General features: G+C 37.5%; 1 protein-coding gene across 6 annotated transcripts in view; it reads right to left on the bottom strand.

The window, feature by feature from the left end:
* The window catches only part of camta2 (calmodulin binding transcription activator 2), a 284,292-nt gene that overhangs the window by 163,624 nt on the left and 98,168 nt on the right, over positions 1-22,500 (bottom strand). For all 6 annotated transcript variants that reach the window (XM_028798155.2, XM_051924050.1, XM_051924051.1 and 3 more), the window contains exon 2: positions 10,713-10,836. In XM_028798155.2, the coding sequence (XP_028653988.1) occupies positions 10,713-10,746 (34 nt within the window). In that variant the 5' untranslated portion in view covers positions 10,747-10,836. The remainder of the gene's footprint in view (positions 1-10,712; positions 10,837-22,500) is intronic.

Raw genomic sequence — 22,500 nt, 5'->3', positions numbered from 1 at the left:
ATCACTTTTAATTTAGCAGGAGACAAGAGGCTGTATCCAATTTCTGCTTTGCATATGCACTATTTAATGCTGTAAAATGCAGCTCACTGGGCAGCTGCTGAAGGAGAGAAATCTGGGAAAATATGAATGTAGTTATTTTCAAATATAATCTCATCTTTCTGTCTGAGAAACAATATCAAATTTTCTTTAACCTGTAGTTTGTTGAAACTGACAATCAGGCTTCTCAGTTTTAAGGCATTCAAGTCACATTTGCAGTAAGCTACTGAAATATAGGTGTCTGATTTGAGATCATCTCCAGTTATTTTAGAGAATAGTCCCTCTATGAATTTCACTGGGTTTAGACTTTCAAGGTTTTCAAGGAGACCTTCGATTCTGATGCTGTTCCTTCTATATCTATCTTCCATCAGTTTATCACCAAGTACTTTGCATTCTAATTCTACAGCAGTTGCTTTTTTTGTCATGTAAATTGTTCAACTTCTTCAATACAAGTCATAAATGTTTACTTATCTTATTTAAGATGTACAACAAGTACGCTAATATTATTCTAAACTTTACTCATATTTGTCTGAATTTTTTCATCAATTTGTGCTAATACGTTTCTAAATCTTACAGCAAAGTTATTGCTTAATACCAGAATTCTTGAAGCTTATGATTTTTTTCATTGTCCCCGACCTCCTTAAATTTTCCTGACATACACCAAGAAGCTCTAGCTCCTTATCACTGCACTAATAGTCTGCTTCTGCTTTGCATATGTGTAGATTAGCAGAACACAGCCTGCTACACCCCCCACCCCCTATTCAGTCAGATGAAGGCATCACCCTGCTGCAATCCTCACAGCTGAAGTCTGTGTTGAACAGTTTATCTGGTCATGCATTTGTAAGGAATTATATAGGTGATGAAATACGGTGATTTAAAATACATACATTTCATGTGTGTTCTGTGTGTACAACGATCTGTGTAAATATAGAATGACAGACGAAATACAGGGCAAGAAATACTGAACATAAGGCTAAAACAGAAAATGTTTTCATATGTTATAGTAATAATGACACAATTTTGACGTGAAGCGTAGGATGTGTGATGCCCAAATATCCAAGAAACTCTTTTAAAAAAGGTGTAACAAAACAAGTATGCTTTAATTCAAGAATAAAACTGAAAAAAAAGAAATTGCTCAACTGACATGTTGCTGAAGCCCAACTATCAGTCGATACAAAATAAAAGACTTTTGCATATGTGTGTGTTTGCATGTTTCATTTTCAACCAGTTGTCATAGTGGCAACGCTGCTCTGTCACGGAGCTGCACAGATGGTGCAGTGGATAATTAACCACTTAGCGATCTTGAGGTACTGTAATAGGTTCAATTCCTGTGTCTTCTTTGCATTTAGCGGTTTGAGTTGTGAGCTGCTATTATTACTACTATTATCATATAACAAAAAATACATTTGATGCGAGTCTGTAACATCCTGTGTAAATTTATGTTACTTGTGAAAGATGTTACTTTTCCTTGCACATGGACATTCATATTAACATGTGTCACAAACTCAACACAGAGTCTTAGAAAGGTTTGAGGCAGCCACCCGTGTCATTGATTTCCTGGCTGCAAAAGTCGTTTTTAAATGAATACTGCACTGATGTGCACACAACCGAGTCCAAGACAGAACTGAGGGAATAGGGAAAAGGTGTAGGCTTTTAAAGGGGAAGACAGGAAGTGAGATCATAGGGATCAGGCTCATGGTCTTCAGCCATTGGTTCGAGCCCAGACGTGACATCACAGGGGCCGGAGCCGGCAAGGTTTCTTTCCATAGGCTCGGTCCCGGAAGTGACGTCAAGAGAGCCAGGTGGAATCTCCCTTGAATGTTCTACAGGAAAGGGAGAAAAAGAGTCAGTGCACTCTGCCACATCCCGGCATGCCTCACAACTGCCCTTACTCAAGCCCTTTAGCTGCCTCCCATGCGCATGTGTGTGACACATGCCATTTGAAATATTTTTTTATTCAGTTTTCATTCTTGAATTAAATTTAATTTGAACAATTTTTTATTCAGTTTTATTTTTGGATTCTGAAAAAAAAAATCGTTTAAATGACATGTTGACGTGAATATCTATGTGTGACGACATACTGCGGTGTCTGACATTCAACAAGATACCAAGAAGAAATGATTGAGCTGTGTTTGTGTGTCTGCTTTTCTCCCTTCAGCACTAACTTTTACAAGAACCATAAATTTACACCGGCTGTTACAGACTCAATTCAAATGTATGGTTTTATTATATACTGTAATAGTAACAATAATAGCAGCTCACTACACAAAATGGTAAATGTGAGGAGGACCCAGATTCGAACCCGCAACCTCTTGATTATGAGGCAACAGTCCTTACCTCTGCACCAGCCAAGCAGATGTGTCTACTTTGTATTGATTGATAGTTGACCTTCAGTTTTTACACATTGCCAGTAACAAGTAAACTGAACAATTTTTTTTCTTCTTTTATATTCTTGAATAAAAGCACACTTGTTTTGTTATACCTTTTGTGAAAGTGTTTATAGATACTAGCTGAAATACCTGGCGTTGCCCGGGAGGAAAACTAAGTTGTTTTTTTTTTTTAATTGTTTGAGAAAAGTATAATTAAAAAACACAACTTGAGCAATTACTTTTTGTTTTGTGGTGTAGTAAGTTTACATGCAGAATTTTTGACAACGAAAAACACATCAATTAATTTAATATTATTATTAAGTTGATTTAATTTTATTACCACTACAACATTGTTACAACAAAAATAATGCAAGATAAAAAATATAGTTAACAAAAACAAATATTAAATGACAAACAAATAATACTATGGATTTTTCATGATAAAACTGCGGAGCACAATGATAAAACTGTCGGTTGCATTTACGGAGCACACCAGAAACGTTCCGAGCGTCAACTGGATGATATCATATATACAAGTCCGCAAGATTGTTACAGTCTGCTTTATATACATGATTTGGACTTCAGTCTTCACACATTATACACATCACGTCAACATTTTGTCAAGTATTACTATAACATGAAAAAAGTTTCTATTTTACTTATGTGTTCAACATTTCTTGCATTGCATTTTCTGTCATCCTACATTTACACAGATCTTTGTATTCCAAATAATGATATATTATTTTCCATATACAATTCCAGACACCTTACTCCCAGCTCTGAGAATTTTGCATCTGACTTGACTTCAGCATCCTCAATGGTAATGGGATCGCAGGCTGCTTGCTGCTTATGATAATATTTGCAAAACAAACATGCTACTGATGAGGTGCGAGGGAATTTAAGGTAGCCTGGCATTATAAATATTTTCATTGGTTTCAGGGATTTTAGTGATAAACATACCTCCTTGTCCTTTATATCCTGATGCAGCTTGTCTATTCTTGTCAATTGTGTCACTTCTCTTGTGTATATCCTTCTTTACATTCCTCCCGAGTGTAATAATCATTACCTTCAGCTCAGACAGTTCATTTCCATCTTCTCTGCGCTCCAAAGGTGGAGTTGCAAGTATTGTTGGAGCTGATGCTATTAACTCATTGGGGTATTGGCAGGTGTTGACAGCGGGAATAGAGAGGCAATTCTCAGTTCCGATAACCTGCCTGAGATCAGCGAATTCTAATTGCCTGCCTCACTGTCAGTTTTGCTCCCATATTCGCTCTCGGCTAGAGCCAATGCTGCCGCTTAAGGTCTCGGCTGATCCATTCCTTTGCCTGTCTCTTTCAACTCAGCCTCTGGCAGGCAATATGGAGAACTTGAGACCGGTTTAGACTTTCATGAAACTTTAGCTACCCTTTCCTTTTCTTTCTGAACCCTTGGTCTCCATCTTATGCTTTTTGTAAATGTGTTTCCCTTTCTTATATGTTATTCATTTTGATTAAAAGCAAATAACAATCCATACATTCAAATCAAACTTAACAAAACCAAAATTCAACCCCCACCCAAAAGAAAGAGAGGAGAGCCAGCCAACAAAGTAAATCTTTGAAGCAGCAAGGAAATGTTAATCAGTGTTACTGATTAAATCCTGACATATTTTAAAAAAAAGTTTTGAACAGTTTGCATATTGAAAGATTTCTTTTTGGGAAGTAAGTTAGTTGTCAAAGCAGATGCAACTATTGTGACTTCCTAATCTTTGTCAATATCAATCTTTTATATTATTCTTAACTAAAGTCTGCAAAGAAACCAGACCTCTTTTTTCAAAGGTAGTTGTGTCAAAAGCACTATATCTGTAACTAAGGCTAGTAACTGACTAGTCATTTCTTGAAATAATTTCATATTGATCTTAGGACCATTGCGGAGCATCAGCAGGCAATAAAAAGGAAGTAGGCCAGATTTTCCAAGAATAACAGGCATAACAATACACTGAAACAGGTAAACCTCTAACAATACAGGCCTAATGGGAGTGACTTAAAAAGGGAAACTAGATGAGGCAGTTTGTGCTTGTAGTTAGAAAGCCCCCTTTGTGCCTCCCATTAAAAGTGTACAGTACAAGACCCACTGTAACAGGATGCATGGGCAGACTCAAGACATGCTAAAGTGATTCAATCTCTGCGCATGCATGGGAGCATCTGGTATTTAACCACAAGGTTTGAGAAGAAATTACTGATGATATAGTGACCTTTGTTATCCCATCTATGCATATTTCTACTGCAACCAGTACTAGGATTAGCAGTGAAAAAATTATTATGATCACTAAAAAATGTAATTTTACAGTGCACGAAGGCACACTCTGGTGGAAATCTGCTTTTTCTCTGGACGTAGCTGTTTTGGCTGAGAATAATTCATAAAGAAATTCCAGTATTCCTTATATAATCTACTTGCTCTACCATTTTTCGGTTTCACGCAAAAGTCTTTTTGAAAAGTTTCTAACTTTTCAGACATTGCTGAAGGCTACCCAAAGATTCACATTTGGTTTTTGCAACTATGCACCTTCTTGTATTTCCCAATATTTGAAAAATTATTTTTGAGGGTAAATGTTACATTAATGCTTCTGTGAGCAAGTCATTTTGTTTTATAAATATTGATTACTGAAAAAGAATAATACAAATATTCATGATACAATATAAGCTATAAAGTATATACAACAGGCAAACAGAGAGACTTTCTAATGCCAATAAGATCAAGATGTTTCAATTATTCATACAATTATGCTTACCGTATATACTCGTGTATAAGTCGGGTCTTGAAACCCAAAAAAATCGATCATAAAATCAGACCCCAACTTATACCCCCATTCAAAAATGCAACACTTAAATTTTTTTTTTATTTTACTTCTTATTGCTTCCTCCAATCTCACACCAGTTTCTCAAACACATCGAATTTTGTTGCAGCAGCACAGTTACCAATTTCTTTCGCCACTTCAACAACTTTTAATTTAAAACCAGCTTCATACTTTCTTTTGATCGAACGCTCCATGGTAGATAGGGGATGCTCTTACAATAAAGGTGTATGAGGGTGTGAGATACAAAAAACACAAAACATTGCAAACATCACTTCGGAATAGTTCGGGTATTACCATGTGGTCACCTAGGCACAATGCATTGAAAAAAAAGGCAGTGTGCTCCGTGGTTACTCTCTCAGGTGGGAGTTAGCATATCACAATCTCTTGGACCAATAGCGTGAGTTTTCTGCATTCGACTTATACAACCAACATTATAAAATGCAAGAAATTATACAGTAAAATCCTGCCCGACCTATCCGCAGAAAAATTTAAACATGAGTATATACGGTAATACTTTTTTTTGTCTCACATAAGCTACTTTCTATAAGACTGCATACCTGTACTATATTACCCTATCTTATATTCATGTCAACAATTGGTTTATTTGGCACATTTTAAAAAAACATTAAAGAAAGTTTTTAATAAGCTATTTCATATATACAGTACATATAAATTATTGCTATTTACATTTCAATTAGCTAACATAAATCATGGAGCAGTGGTTAGCACCACTGCCTTTCAGCTCCAAAGAGACTGGATTTGAATCCCAGGGTGCTACAGTCTGTGTAGAGTCTGCATGTTGTCCTTATTATTGTATTGAATTTTCTCTGGGAAACTCTAATATTTCTCCTAAGTTCTAAAGATATTGAATTTCTGGTTAAATGGTGACTCTAAATTAGCCTGGTAGAAGTGAATGTGCGCTAAGTACACTTTGCATAGATACAAGCACAAATAGACTAAAAAACAACTTCTTCCCAACTGCTATAAACTTGATGAACTCTGAAATCCCCTCAGTCTGAGATAATTTTTCATCGACCATTTACAAAAAGTTACGTAGGAAATGTGTAATATACTGTTTACTAACGTGCAATAATAATCTATGCTGCTGTGCATTTATGCAATAATAATCCATCCTGGTTACTTGAACATTTATGTGTATGGTATCTTGCTAATATTGTGAACATAATTTGTATGATTACTTTTTAGTTCTTATTTGTATTTATTTATTGTATTACTATCTATCTGAACTATTTGCCTTTTGGGTTTTATATACACCTTATGTTATATAATGACAATAAAGTGCTTGAACTTGCAAACCAGCCCTGTTGATGTTAATTCTTGACTTCATCCAGTAGGTGAAATGACGAATGACCACAAAACACAGTCAAAGGTGACAAAGAAATAACCTGATAGCACAGTAGTGTTGATATATAATGTCCTACTGCCCAGTCCATTCCTTGGATGCATGCAAACATTTTGTTCATTATTTTTTCCCAGTGCTGTGCCTTTACTTTATATGGTGTTAGCCAACAAAGCAGAGAACATCACACATCCACCCATTTTTATTGACTCTTTCTTGCCAGTCATTAACAATGGAAGAAGTGAATGTTAAAATTGTTTCACCTAAATACTACTGAGCAGTATTGCTGGAAGATTTCTACCAACTTAAAACATAACTGAAAATTCCTTAGAAACTCCTGAATCTACAGTTCCTAACAACAGTTTTCAATTCATAACAATAACTATAGACACCGAGCACATTAATGAGTAAGAACTACAAAAGCATTAGATCTGTAAAACTGGGCAACACAGCATGATCATCTGAGTAACTACACTGCAGATAACAACACCTTAAAATACTATCTATAAAACACTTAAAAAAATTAAGAATGAATTGTGGAATAATAATTATAAGCGATGACTCATCAGTCCCAGCACATAAACCTATAGTAAGCTGACACGTCACATACAAGGCGGAGTGGTGGCTCTGAGGCTAGGGAGCTGCACTGGCAATCGGAAGGTTGCTGGTTCGAATCCCGTAAATGCCAATATGGACTCTGCTCTGTTGGGCCCTTAAGCAAGGCCCTTAACCTGCAATTGCTAAGCGCTTTGAGTAGTGAGAAAAGCGCTATATAAATGCAAAAAATTATTATTATTATTAAAATTATTATACTGCTTTCTCTTAGAGCTGCTGAACCTTGTGTCATGTGGCAGCTGCAGCAGATGATGTTACTGACACTAAACTAGTTATATGTTCTGGTCTTAGAACAAGAGCACAGACTGATTATCACTCCCAATAACAGACCCCAATGAGAATGGTAATTAGAGACAGATCTCAAAAGTAGGATGATGCAAGCTCCTTCTTTATACTGTATTTCAACAAAATCATGAACACTAGAACTAAATTTCACCCAGAACAGTCTTGAATAGTCATTGAGGCCAGATGGACTATTGATGATGGAAAAAAAATAATTTAAATGATTCCAGCGCAAGGCTGCATCATAGCAAAATGTGAAAAAACATGATAAGGTCTACATACTTTCTGAATCCACTGTACAAGTCTTAAGACAAATTACCTTAAAGTGGAATAGCTCACTGCATTATATCTCCTCCCTGCTGTTCAATATGTCATGGAGAAAATATCAAATCAGAGCTGGGGTTCAAAGAGTAACTGTTTTGGTAACCTGAGGGTTGCATTTCTGTTATTTGTAGATCAACTTAATTGGACTGTATTCTTGCAATTGCACTAAAAGTTAACAGGTGAGTGTGTAGTAGTGAAGGGGAGAATTGGTGATTCTAAAAGTCATGGCTTTATGCTACAAAAAAGTGTTTTGCTCTATGTCAGAGAGGAAAGAGAGCACCAGCCCAGTTGAGTGTATTCCTGCTTCCCTCTCTGCCTATTAGTGTGAGGCCACTTCTTCAGTATTCACTCACTGGCAAGTGCCTGACCCTTTAGTGAATATTAACAAATAAAAGCAGCAAAGCAATGGACTTTCTCCTGTAAAGCTGTATGCTGTAAGGTTTCTTTGAATATCAGTGAGTTCACACGTTAAGATTTTTTGGATTATGAGTAGGTGTTTGTGTTTAATTATCATTTTGTACCTGTAGGCATTAGACCAATATATGTGCAAGTAAATTGTAGGACTCCATGCAGCCTGCTGAGCAAAGCAAGCACTTGCGAGCTTGAACAAGGAGCTACCTTTTAAGGTTCTTTTTGCAGGTTAATGAGCAGATGTAAAAGAGAATACACCAGAAGAAGTTTCCCTTCTTCATCTCCCAATTACAATTTTGGGTATAATTAGACCAAGTCTCAAATTTTAAGCAGACCTTGCTACTAAAATTATTCAAGCTATATCATATATAGTTAGGTCCATAAATATTTGGACAGAGACAACTTTTTTCTAATTTTGGTTCTGTACATTACCACAATGAATTTTAAATGAAACAACTCAGATGCAGTTGAAGTGCAGACTTTCAGCTTTAATTCAGTGGGGTGAACAAAACGATTGCATAAAAATGTGAGGCAACTAAAGCATTTTTTTAACACAATCCCTTCATTTCAGGGGCTCAAAAGTAATTGGACAAATTAAATAACTGGAAATAAAATGTTCATTTCTAATACTTGGTTGAAAAGCCTTTGCTGGCAATGACAGCCTGAAGTCTGGAACTCATGGACATCACCAGATGCTGTGTTTCCTCCTTTTTAATGCTCTGCCAGGCCTTTACTGCAGCGGCTTTCAGTTGCTGTTTGTTTGTGGGCCTTTCTGTCTGAAGTTTAGTCTTCAACAAGTGAAATGCATGCTCAATTGGGTTAAGATCAGGTGACTGACTTGGCCATTCAAGAATTTTCCACTTCTTTGCTTTAATAAACTCCTGGGTTGCTTTGGCTGTATGTTTTGGGTCATTGTCCATCTGTATCATGAAACGCCGCCCAATCAATTTGACTGCATTTAGCTGGATTTGAGCAGACAATATGTCTCTGAAAACCTCAGAATTCATTCGGCTGCTTCTGTCCTGTGTCACATCATCAATAAACACTAGTGTCCCAGTGCCACTGGCAGCCATGCACGCCCAAGCCATCTCACTGCCTCCACTGTGTTTTACAGATGATGTGGTATGCTTTGGATAATGAGCTGTTCCACGCCTTCTCCATACTTTTTTCTTGCCATCATTCTGGTAGTGGTTGATCTTGGTTTCATCTGTCCAAAGGATGTTTTTCAGAACTGTGCTGGCTTTTTTAGATGTTCTTTAGCAAAGTCCAATCTAGCCTTTCTATTCTTGAGGCTTGTGAGTGGCTTGCACCTTGCAGTGCACCCTCTGTATTTACTTTCATGCAGTCTTCTCTTTATGGTAGACTTGGATATCGATACGCCTACCCCCTGGAGAGTGTTGTTCATTTGGTTGGCTGTTGTGAAGGGGTTTCTCTTCACCATGGAAATGATTCTGCGATCATCCACCACTGTTGTCTTCAATGGACGTCCAGGTCTTTTTGCGTTGCTGAGTTCACCAGTGCTTGCTTTCTTTCTCAGGATGTACCAAACTGTAGATTCTGCCACTCGTAATATTGTAGCAATTTCTCAGATGGGTTTTTTATGTTTTTGCAGCTTAAGGATGGCTTCTTTCACCTGCATGGAGAGCTCCTTTGACTGCATGTTGTCTGTTCACAGCAAAATCTTCCACATGCAAGCACCACACCTCAAATCAACTCCAGGCCTTTTAGCTGCTTAATTGATAATGACATAACAACGGACTTGCCCACACCTGCCCATGAAATAGCCTTTGAGTCAATTCTCCAATTACTTTTGTGCCCCTGAAATGAAGGGATTGTGTTAAAAAATGCTTCAGTTGCCTCACATTTTTATGCAATCTTTTTGTTCACCCCACTGAATTAAAGCTGAAAGTCTGCACTTCAACTGCATCTGAGTTGTTTCATTTAAAATTCATTGTGGTAATATACAGAACCAAAATTAGAAAAAAGTCAAAATTAGAAAAAAGTTGTCTTTGTCCAAATATTTATGGACCTAACTGTAAATACTTTATTCTTCAGAAATGCTATTGAGAGGATATGTGCAAAGCATCAAAAAAGAGTTGCCAAATGACCTTATGCACTTAATTCAAGAATTACATATTATATTGTATAATTTAGACTGGCCAATTAGGACTTGTGTATTATTACATATTTCTAGCAGTGTTAAAGAAGGGCTTTGCCAGTGTATAACCGTTATAGTTTATTTTTAACAATACAGTATTTAGCATAATCTTGGGTATTAAATACTGTGAGATTAAACGTATATAACCAAATATCTTCAATTTGTTTTTCAAAATTTAAATTAGCTATATCTAAAATAAATGTTCACTGGAGTACAGTGAATTAAAGTATTCATTACACACACATACATATTATATATATATATATATATATATATATATATATACACACACACATACATACACAGAAATATAAATATGCCTACCAGACAGCTCCGTAGTTGTCTCCTTGTTGTTCATCTTGAAGCCTGATAAGGCTTCTTCAGATCCTGAGTTGCTGTTGTGCAGCTTCCTATATCCCACACCTTCCTACAGAGTTGAACAATCCAGCTGGAAACAAAAAATAAAATATACAGAATTAAATGTATAACAGCAGTACTATACAGTATTTGCTTTTTTGGCTACAAAACATTTTGTTTTTCAAATATACAAATACGAAAATTTTGTTTTTAATTACATATTGATTGTGTCAAGTTAAAATATAATTTTGACAGTGAGTAAGCCCTTCTACGCTACCTGCTTTTGATCATACCTTATGCTGAAAAAGCACATAATATTTTTTCTTCACTTGTTTTAACTAAATGCATATTCTGTTTATTAACCTTGTTAAATCTAAATGAGTTCCCTTTGAGGAGGGTAAGAAACAGTCTTCAAAAAGAGCAATTTTGTGCCCCACTGACTGAAAACCAGAGGTTTTTCATAAATACATGTGGGCATTTTCCAAAATAAAGAAAATGATGTTTTATCTTATCAAAATAGTAAAACTGACTTATTTACACTCAATAGCAGAAATAAATTAAGCCAGGTTTAGATTCAATTTAATTTTTTAATTTAATTTTTTTTTTAAATGTCAAAAATATATAGTATAGATTCAATTTTCTTTCTTCTTATTAAAATACTGTCAATATATTGATTAATCAAAAGAAATGTACTGTAAAATAATAAAAGATACTTTAAAAAATGTTGAACAGCCTCAGGACAAATTTGCTGAAGCAAACCATCAAAAGCCAGCTGTTACCTGAAAGTGTATCTTTTTGTAACAGTTACAGTGCATCCAGAAAGTATTCACAGCGCATCACTTTATCCACATTTTGTTATGTTACAGCCTTATTCCAAAATGGATTAAATTCATTTTTTTCCTCAGAATTTTACACACAACACCCCATAATGACAATGTGAAAAAGGTTTACTTGAGGTTTTTGCAAATTTATTAAAAATAAAAAAAACTGAGAAATCACACGTACATAAGTATTCACAGCCTTTGCTCAATACTTTGTCGATGCACCTTTGGCAGCAATTACAGCCTCAAGTCTTTTTGAATATGATGCCACAAGCTTGGCACACCTATCCTTGGCCAGTTTCGCCCATTCCTCTTTGCAACACCTCTCAAGCTCCATCAGGTTGGATGGGAAGAGTCGGTGCACAGCCATTTTAAGATCTCTCCAGAGATGTTCAATCGGATTCAAGTCTGGGCTCTGGCTGGGCCACTCAATACATTCACAGAGTTGTCCTGAAGCCACTCCTTTGATACAGTGGGGCAGAAAAGTATTTAGTCAGCCACCAATTGTGCAAGTTCTCCCACTTAAAAAGATGAGAGAGGCCTGTAATTTTCATCATAGGTATACCTCAACTATGAGAGACAATATGAGAAAAAAAAATCCAGAAAATCACATTGTCTGATTTTTGAAGAATTTATTTGCAAATTATGGTGGAAAAAAAGTATTTGGTCAATAACAAAAGTTCATCTCAATACTTTGTTATATACCCTTTGTTGGCAATGACAGAGGTCAAACGTTTTCTGTCAGTCTTCACAAGGTTTTCACACACTGTTGCTGGTATTTTGGCCCATTCCACCATGCAGATCTCCTCTAGAGCAGTGATGTTTTGGGGATGTCGCTGGGCAACATGGACTTTCAACTCCCTCCAAAGATTTTCTATGGGGTTGAGATCTGGAGACTGGCTAGGCCACTCCAGGACCTTGAAATGCTTCTTACGAAGCCACTCCTTCGTTACCCGGGCAGTGTGTTTGGGATCATTGTCATGCTGAAAGACCCAGCCACGTTTCATCTTCAATGCCCTTGCTGATGGAAGGAGGTTTTCACTCAAAATCTGACGATACATGGCCCCATTCATTCTTTCCTTTACACGGATCAGTCGTCCTGGTCCCTTTGCAGAAAAACAGCCCCAAAACATGATGTTTCCACTCCCATGCTTTACAGTAGGTATGGTGTTCTTTGGATGCAACTCAGCATTCTTTCTTCTCTAAACATAACGAGTAGAGTTTTTACCAAAAAGTTCTATTTTAGTTTCATCTGACCATATGACATTCTCTCAATCCTCTTCTGGATCATCCAAATACTCTCTAGCAAACTTCAGACGGGCCTGCACATGTACTGGCTTAACTCTTTTAGGGCTAATTTTTTTTTTTGTTTCTTATCTCCCAGGGCTGAATATTTTTCCAAAAACTAACATTTTTTAAAAAAGAACACAAAGCAATTGTTTAACATAATCAAATCAACAAAAAATATTTCCTTTTGACAAATGTTACTGTCTTGCATGTTGTATAAGCCTGCATACTATATGATTTCACATACTATGATTTCACATACATATCACATACATTTTACACAGCAAAGTCCTGCAAAGTCTGATCTCGATCAAAGCAGCCAATTTCAGTCATTGCCACATTGCACTGCTTACAATATGTGTTGCTTTGGTGCCTACTTTTCAATTGCCTGTTGCTGCACTTTCTTACATACTGTATATTGTTAGTGTGTACTGTAGAGAGACAAGTCACCCGTTTGCCATTGTGCCATGCCACTGCCACTAAGTCTTCTGCCCGCATGAAAACCGTATTGTCACCTCTTTTCATCTTCAGCCTGTCTGGCTTCAACTGTGAAGCCATGTGTCTCCTGTTCACCCTCACAGTGCTACAAGCTCCAATTCCTCTGCCCTGTAGCTCCATGAACAATTCTGGTCATGTATAAAAATTGTCCAAATGTACACAACATGACCCAGATGTTCATAGCCCTGAAGCAGCTCCAGCACATCCTGACTTGTCAAGGGACAGTTCTCTCTTTGAAAGAAATACTTTCCTGTATATGTAATTACTTTCAGGCAGAAACCAGTGTTTGCTTCTGCCAGTACAAAATCCTTTATGCCATACTTTCTGGGCTTGTCTGGCATATATTTGAGAAAAAAAAGCACCCCTTTTATTTTATCATAGATTCATGCACAGACAAATCACGGCCAGGCTGATAAAATTGTTTCTATGTTGGTTCCACAATGTCAAGCAGGGGCTGAACTTTATGCATGGCGTTATAGCCTGGCTCACCCCTTGGGATTTACTTCTGGTTATCACAGAAGTGAATAAAACTTTGCAGCATCACGTACCTATCATCACGCTGCATAACCTATCCAAAGCCACCAGGGGACAAAGCACGTTTAGACCAATGCTCCATGAAGTTATATCACCAGTTCTGTCCCATCTCTATTTGTAATGCCACAACGCCCTTCATCTTGTCTTTTGTTGTGGGTTTCCACTTTGAAAAATGAGAATGCGATGCAAGCGCAGCCCGCGATTCAAAAAATTTCTCAGCCTACCTGTTTGCCTCGTCTGACAGTAGCTGAAAAGCAGCATCAGAAGAAAGCAGCCTGAAGTAGTCCAGCAGCTGGTGATCTGTCGTGTCCAACAGTAAGCCATGCTGTCTTGTGAAGTCCGGTAGCCAGTTCGGCTCCCACGGATCAATGTCTGGGTATTCCTCCCACGCGAACCTTGCCGTAGGTGCATCGGCTGCGCGAATTCGCTCAGCTGGCAGCCGATTAGCTGGCGCGGCATCGGCTGGTGTCCGATCAGCTGATACCAGCTTCTCACTCTCTTGCTCAATTTCCTGATCACTGTCAATAAAATCCGATTCTGAAAAATCAGAGTCCGACTCAGCGATAATGCGCAAAACATTGTCTGCCGAGTGTTTTCTTTTCTGCACTCGCTTCGCTCCCTTGTGACATGTCGATGCCATCTTGCCTTTGTTTACATTTCGCAACTCACGCACACGCAAGGATTAGTTGCAGAATCAACGAGTCTAGCATTCCTCCAAGCACAGAGGGAACGCCTGTGACGCGACAGTGAGTTCTGTCGCCATTAACAGCTGACTGTCGCCCTCTATCGCTGAATGTCGACTTTTGTCGACATTCGCCCTCAACCCCTCCTGTCGAGAAAAGTCGACATCCGCCCTAAAAGAGTTAAGCAGGGGGACACGTCTGGCACTGCAGGATTTGAATCCCTGGCGGCGTAGTGTGTTACTGATGGTAGCCTTTGTTACTTTGGTCCCAGCTCTCTGCAGGTCATTCACTAGGTCCCCCGTGTGGTTCTGGGATTTTTGCTCACCGTTCTTGTGATCATTTTGACCCCACGGGGTGAGATCTTGCGTGGAGCCCCAGATCGAGGGAGATTATCAGTGGTCTTGTATGTCTTCCATTTTCTAATAATTGCTCCCACAGTTGATTTCTTCACACCAAGCTGCTTACCTATTGCAGATTCAGTCTTCCCAGCCTGGTGCAGGTCTACAATTTTGTTTCTGGTGTCCTTTGACAGCTCTTTGGTCTTGGCCATAGTGGAGTTTGGAGTGTGACTGTTTAAGGTTGTGGACAGGTGTCTTTTATATGGATAATGAGTTCAAACAGGTGCCATTAATACAGGTAACGAGTGGAGGACAGAGAAGCCTCTTACAGAAGAAGTTACAGGTCTGTGAGAGCCAGAAATCTTGCTTGTTTGTAGGTGACCAAATACTCATTTTCCACCATAATTTGCAAATAAATTTTTTAAAATCAGACAATGTGTTTTTCTGGATTTTTTTTCTCATTTTGTCTCTCATAGTTGAGGTATTCCTATGATGAAAATTACAGGCCTCTCTCATCTTTTTAAGTGGGAGAACTTACACAATTGGTGGCTGACTAAATACTTTTTTGCCCCACTGTATCTTGGCTGTGTGCTTAGGGTCGTTGTCCTGCTGAAAGATGAACCGTCACCCCAGTCTGAGGTCAAGAGCGCTCTGGAGCAGGTTTTCATCCAGGATGTCTCTGTACATTGCTGCAGTCATCTTTCCCTTTATTCTGACTAGTCTTCCAGTCCCTGCCGCTGAAAAACATCCCCACAGCATGATGCTGCCACCACCATGCTTCACTGTAGGGATGGTATTGGCCTGGTGATGAGCGGTGCCTGGTTTCCTCCAAACATGATGCCTGGCATTCACACCAAAAAGTTCAATCGTTTCATCAGACCAGAGAATTTTCTCTCTCATGGTCTGAGAGTCCTTCAGGTGCCTTTTGGCAAACTCCAGGCGGGCTGCCATGTGCCTTATACTAAGGAATGGCTTCCGTCTGGCCACTCTACCATACAGGCCTGATTGGTGGATTGCTGCAGAGATGGTTGTCCTTCTGGAAGGTTCTCTTCTCTCCACAGAGGACCTCTGGAGCTCTGACAGAGTGACCACCGGGTTCTTGGTCACCTCCCTGACTAAGGTCCTTCTCCCCTGATCGCTCAGTTTAGATGGCCGGCCAGCTCTAGGAAGAGTCCTGGTGGTTTTGAACTTCTTCCACTTACGGATGATGGAGGTCTCTGTGCTCACTGGGACCTTCAAAGCAGCAGAACTTTTTCTGTAACCTTCCCCAGATTTGTGCCTCGAGACAATCCTGTCTCGGAGGTCTACAGACAATTCCTTTGACTTCATGCTTGGTTTGTGCTCTGACGTGAACTGTCAATTGTGGGACCTTATATAGACAGGTGTGTGTCTTTCCAAATCATGTCCAGTCAACTGAATTTACCACAGGTTTACTCCAATTAAGCTGCAGAAACATCTCAAGGATGATCAGGGGAAACAGGATGCACCTGAGCTCAATTTTGAGCTTCATGGCAAAGGCTGTGAATACTTATGTACATGTGCTTTCTCAATTTTTTTATTTTTAATAAATTTGCAAAAACCTCAAGTAAACTTTTTTCACATTGTCATTATGGGGTGTTGTGTGTAGAATTCTGAGGAAAAAAATGAATTTAATCCATTTTGGAATAAGACTGTAACATAACAAAATGTGGAAAAAGTGATGTGCTGTGAATACTTTCCAGATGCACTGTATATTTATTTTACTAAAAGTATTTATATCAAAAATACTAAAAAGTATAACAGCAGGCAGCTGGACAGTGGTAATGCAGCTAAAGTCACTGGTTAAATTGAATTAAAAGACTTAGATGGCCAGTAATTAGCTCTCCAGCATGACACTAAAAAGAATTTAAGAAAGAGTGACAAACTTCTACATAGTGACCAATAAAGGATGGACCAGAGATGGACTGAGTTTAAATAAGTGTGAAGTGAGTGAAAGTGAGATTGTGATTACAACAGGCAAGCAAGAACAATGCAGGAAGGATTTGCACTGAAGTAAAAAAAATTATTACTGTAGTACAGGTGTGACAAATTCAGATCTCGAAGCACTGCATTCGCTGCAGGTTTTTGTTCTCAGTACTTTAATTAGTAACTCATACATTTATACTTTACTGGTACTGATGCTAATGGAACATAATGATGTGTTCTGGTCCATAAAATATTTGAACGTCTCTCTCAGGAAAAAGAAGAATCAACAGCATTACAAATGTATGGTATGGAAGAATAAGACCACTATAACACCAAAGATTTGGATAATGTTTCTCACTATCAACAAGAATTGGCTTCAAATTAAAAAAAGTGTTTGGAGAGAAAATTAGTTTGAGACTCCTATGCATACTGATCATCTGTTGGCTTGTTTTTCATCTCATTATGGTTTGGCTACTGCTGAAGAAAATAGAAACAATTAAGGGTAAGACAGGAAATGGTTACTACGTAATTAATAAAGTGGTTAGAATCAAAACATGCAGCCACTGTAGATTTCCCATGAGTTTGGGATTTGGAGATAGACGTCTAAGGTGGAACTCCATTAACAGTGGTGTTATTTTACCTTTTTTTTTTACTATCATTCCAAGGTATCCTGTATTTATTGAAATTGAGGGACTTTAATTAAAGTAAATGCAAGTATATACAGGCATGAGTACCAGAAAAAGGGCTCAGAAAGAAACAGAAAAGACAGCTAAAGCTTTATCTAATTCTAAACAGGCCTCAAGTTCAAGTTCAAGGTATGACCTGCCAGAGACTAACCTGGAACAGATAGCTGAAAAATAGATCTACGGGGACTTGATGCTGCAGCATCACCTCCAGCCGAGACCAAAAGTGGGAGTGAAATTGCAAGTGAGTAGGGCAGGAGAACTCGTTGATTCCAGAAGGATTATTGGAAAAGAGCATGGCCTTACTATCCCCGCTGTCAACTATCCCACCCCAACCCCAAGTCAGTGGCACCGACTCCAACCGGGCTTGTTACTCTGCCCACGAAGCAGACCGAAACGAACAGTCCAAAAGGAAGGTAACGATCACCGCAATGATTACCACAGTTACTACTGCTCTCAGGGGGGACATAATGGATATAAAGAAAGACATAAAGGACATAACTAAGACAAACGAGAAGCTGGTTCAGGGTATTAAACACCAGGAGAAATGTTCAGTAATCCCTTTGAGGCAACCTTTAAAGGAATACTAGAATAAAACTGAGGAAAAAAATTCAGGAAAATGTGAGTAAGTTTGAGAATAAATTTAGAGCGCATGGTACTCAGCTTGAAGACATTAAGCAGTCATTCATGACTCATACTGAAATAGTTGAACAATTTGCTTCTACCTCTGATGGAAAAGCAGTGGCTGCAAATTCCTAATGCAAACTGCTTGGAGACAGACTAGCTGCACTGGAGGATAGATATAGAAGGAAAAGTATCAGAATTGAACCGTGAAAGTCCAAATCCAGTTAAATACATAGCTGAACTATTCTCTAAAACAATTGGAGAGGACTTTAAATCAGACACCAAGATATCAGCAGGTTACTGCATACGTGGATTGAATGCCTCAAAACCTAGAAGTTTTGACAAATTACAATCAAATTAAAATTTTATGTAACTTCTCAGATTGAAACAAGATATTATATTTGAAAATAACCACATTCATATTTTTCCTGATTTCTCACCTTCAAAAGCTGTTAAACATTCCACATTTTACAGCATTAAACAGTGCTTACGCAAAGCAGAAATCAGATACAGCCTCTTATATCCTGCTAAATTGAGAGTGAATGTTCAAGGCAAGTTCTAGATTTTTAGTTTACCAAATGAAGCAGAAAAAAAAGGAAGAAAATTGATTCTGACACTTTTTGAAATACGATTGTGAATCACATCATGTACTGGCAAAGCACAGAAGCTCTTACCTGCAATTTGGTCCATTCGTAATAAGACTTTTGTCGTAATTATGCATTCTGTTTTCTTCTCAGCTATTTTTATGTATTAATTGCAATAATAATTATACATTTTTATTTATTTATTTGTTTGTTTGATTATTGTTTAATTTATTGATTTTTTTTCTTTTCCTCCACAAAGAAGACTGTTTAACTTTGGTTTATTGTATTACGATTGTAGTATCATATGTTATCTGCTTCTCCATGGGTACTGTTTAACATCATACCCTTGGTTTATTGTATTAGTATAATATTATCACATGGTATCTGTTTCTCCAAGGGTACTGTATAACATCATTTCCTATGTTTAATCTTTCAGGACTGTTTAAGATTATATTATAGGTTTATAGTATTTGGATTGTATTTCCAATAGATATCCGTACTTTAATCCTTCTACACCGCTGCTGTGGGGCTTGTTTTGTTTTGGATGTGCTCTGCCTCTAGGTATGTCAGTGAATTGTGAGCTAGCCTCACGTAGGGAGGCAAATTGGAGGGGGAGGGGACACAAAGCAAGCAAGCTATTTCTAATCTATCCTTTTTACCCCCACAACTGTAAGTGGCAACACAACAATAAGCTTCATAGCACTAACTCCTGGCAAAATTGGAAGTCAAGGTAAATGCTATCTTATGTAATAATGTATTATCTTAGCTCAGAAGCAATGTCTCTATGACCAAACAGTGAACTTTGTGAGTTGGAATGTCAAAGGTCTCTTCCACAAATTAAAGAGAAAGAAAGTATTCTCTCACCTAACAGGTCGAAACGCCAAGATAATGTTTTTACAGGAGACCCACTTATTAAACAAGGATCAGTTTCGGTTGCAAAGAGACTGGACTGGCCAAATATTCCACTTCAGCTATACAAAGAAAACTAGAAGTGTGTGAATCTTAATACATAGAACAATTTAGCTGGTAGTATCAGATGTATTATCTGATTCTGAATGGTGATATATGCTCGTTATGGGTAATTTATTTAATTGTAAAGTGATTTTGATAAACATATACGCACCCAATGTGCATGATACAGACTTCATCCAAAAAGTATCTACAACCATTTCTAACGTGAACACTCATAAAATTATAATGGCCGGAGACTTTAACAGTGTTTTAAATCCAAACCTGGAAAGGTGTTTTTCAGCAGTGCCTTAAACGTATCCATCCATTATATATTTGAGAGTAGGACAGGTTTAACCATTAAAGCTGATCACCAGGCTCTTAGAAGCGAGACGTATTTTAAACGTAACAAAAATTCTGTAAAATGAGTTTGAGAGTTTACTACTAACTACTAAGTTAACAACTGATAAAAGAAAAAAAATTAAAGCAAATCACAAGAGATGTAGGATGTAGTTAGTTAAAATAAATAAATAAATAATGCAGCTGTTGCAAAGTACTGAATAGCATGTCTGGAGTAACATGAAACCAAAATTATAGTCAGATAAAACAACTGTTGTTTTACAACTGAATGTCAGTTTTTGCCTTCAAATAAGACCTTTCTCCTAGCCCTACCTTGGAAACAAATGATGGCTGTTGTTTGACGGTCTTCTTCCTAACATGCTTGTCATAAAAGTTGAGGGACAGAAAACTGCTACACACAAATAATTTTACTACTACTTTTAACCTAGATAGTGAGAGAAGTTTTGTTCTTAGAACAAAGATTTACAAACCAACATATAAAATCAAGTACAACAGAATTACTGTAAGAAGTTTTGTTCTTAGAACAAAGATTTACAAACCAACATATAAAATCAAGTACAACAGAATAACTGTAAGAATTACAAAAGATTGACATTGATTATAGTTTTGTATGCTTTAAAATAACAACGCTTCCTAAGAACAACCTTTACTGTGTTTTCTCACTTACTCATTATACATTATGATTAAAGATCAGCATATTATTAATGACTGTCTCCACCATCTCTACAGTCTTCTCTTTTAACACTGTTGCATGAGGGGAAGAAGGGAGTGGGAGGCATTGAAAATCTACAGCCTATTGTTGTTTTAAGATATTTAGCAGTAAAAAAAAAATCACATTACGCAACAAAATCGTAAATAGATCCATTATTGTCATCCATATCTTGTTAAAGACTTACAATCTGTAATATGCCTGTCCTCATGTGAACTCCAGTAGTTAGTTATATTAAGAATAAACAGAAGAGTAAACAATCAGTAGCTTTCAGGTGACCCAGGGGCTGATAGGTACTCACTGGAGAAGATGCCAGTAAATTAAATTTATTGTATTCTTTTACTAACAAAATCCAGGATCTAGTTACACAAGTTAAAGTCCAAACAGAAATAATCATTTTGTTTCCCAAATCAAATGTAAGACTGAACTGTAATTGCAACATAAATAAAAAAAAATCAATAACTGATGACACAGCAAATAAAGAAAAGTGGCTGTGGCATCCTCCACTCCTCTGCTCTCAACAGGGTAGGTACCTACATAGACCTGTTTATCAACTACACAAAAGATTTCAAGATGTGGGAAGATGATGATGATAATAATAATAATGATTACACTTATATAGTATGTTTTTCCATAATCAAAGTGCTTTTTACTTAGACAGAGGAAAACCATTTGAACCACCACTAATGCATAGCACCCACCTGGATGATGAGACGGCAGCCATTATTGCATTCGCTCAACACACATTAGCTATTAGGTGGTGAAGAGGTGAGAGAGACAGCCAATGATTATTAGGGTCCAGAATGGACGAGGTCATGATGAGAAGTTTAGCAAGGATGACTACAGAGAGTAGATAGCTGGTCTGGAGTCAGTCTAGGCTGCTGAGCGTGTAATTTTGGATTTTTTAAAGACAGCTCAGTCTGTGCATTTAAAACAGGCTTGCAGGTACTGCATGGACTTCCAATGCCAATCTTTGTTATAATACAAAGGTTTCTCTCTTAAAGACTGTTTTTACTACTAGAAAATTAGGATCTGATGAACTAAGTAGGAGTAGGGTTCAAGTGCCTTTAATATTTCCTATGTACTAGTTGAGCACTCGATTTTAACAATTTGGGCAAGTAACATACTGGTAAAAGTTTGAAAAAAATTTCTTCTTCTGTGAACACTGGTTAAACTTGACAAAAATAAAACTCAGTGACTGAAGACAGTGATACAAGTTTCTACATTACTCTGTGGATACTGTCAGGTCCTTCAATTATCAATTTTCTCTCTTTGTAACCATCGGTTTACACTATTGCTGATGTATATGGCTGACACTATCACCTGTTAAAACAATTTCGTCCTCAGTTATTTTCTGCCTACCAGTTTCTTTCAAATGCTGTAACATCATGAAACATCTATGCCTGAAGTTTATTCCATTCTGTACATAGTTTTTTTTCAGTCATGCTCCAATACCATCTCTTTCTCACTTGTACATTATTTTTTGGTTGCATCTCCATTAGAACAAGCTATTGAGTTTAAAAAAAAAAAAAAAAAAAGAGAGAGAAAGAGAAGATTCACTAAGAAGGCAGTTGGTAATACGTGCATAATCTGTGTAGGATGATTACAAGGGGCAGGATGGAGACTCCAGGCCACATGAAAATAAATTTAAATCCTAAGAAAGATAAATATAAGCCTCCTGAATGTATTAAGTTATCTGCTACATTCAAGGTCCAACTGGAATAAAGCAGACCTTTATCTAA

Source organism: Erpetoichthys calabaricus, chromosome 3 (genome assembly GCF_900747795.2).
Source record: "Erpetoichthys calabaricus chromosome 3, fErpCal1.3, whole genome shotgun sequence".
Taxonomy (NCBI): Eukaryota; Metazoa; Chordata; class Cladistia; order Polypteriformes; family Polypteridae; genus Erpetoichthys; species Erpetoichthys calabaricus.
The sequence above is the reverse complement of the archived record's forward strand: the minus strand, read 5'-3'. Positions and strand labels throughout refer to the sequence as shown.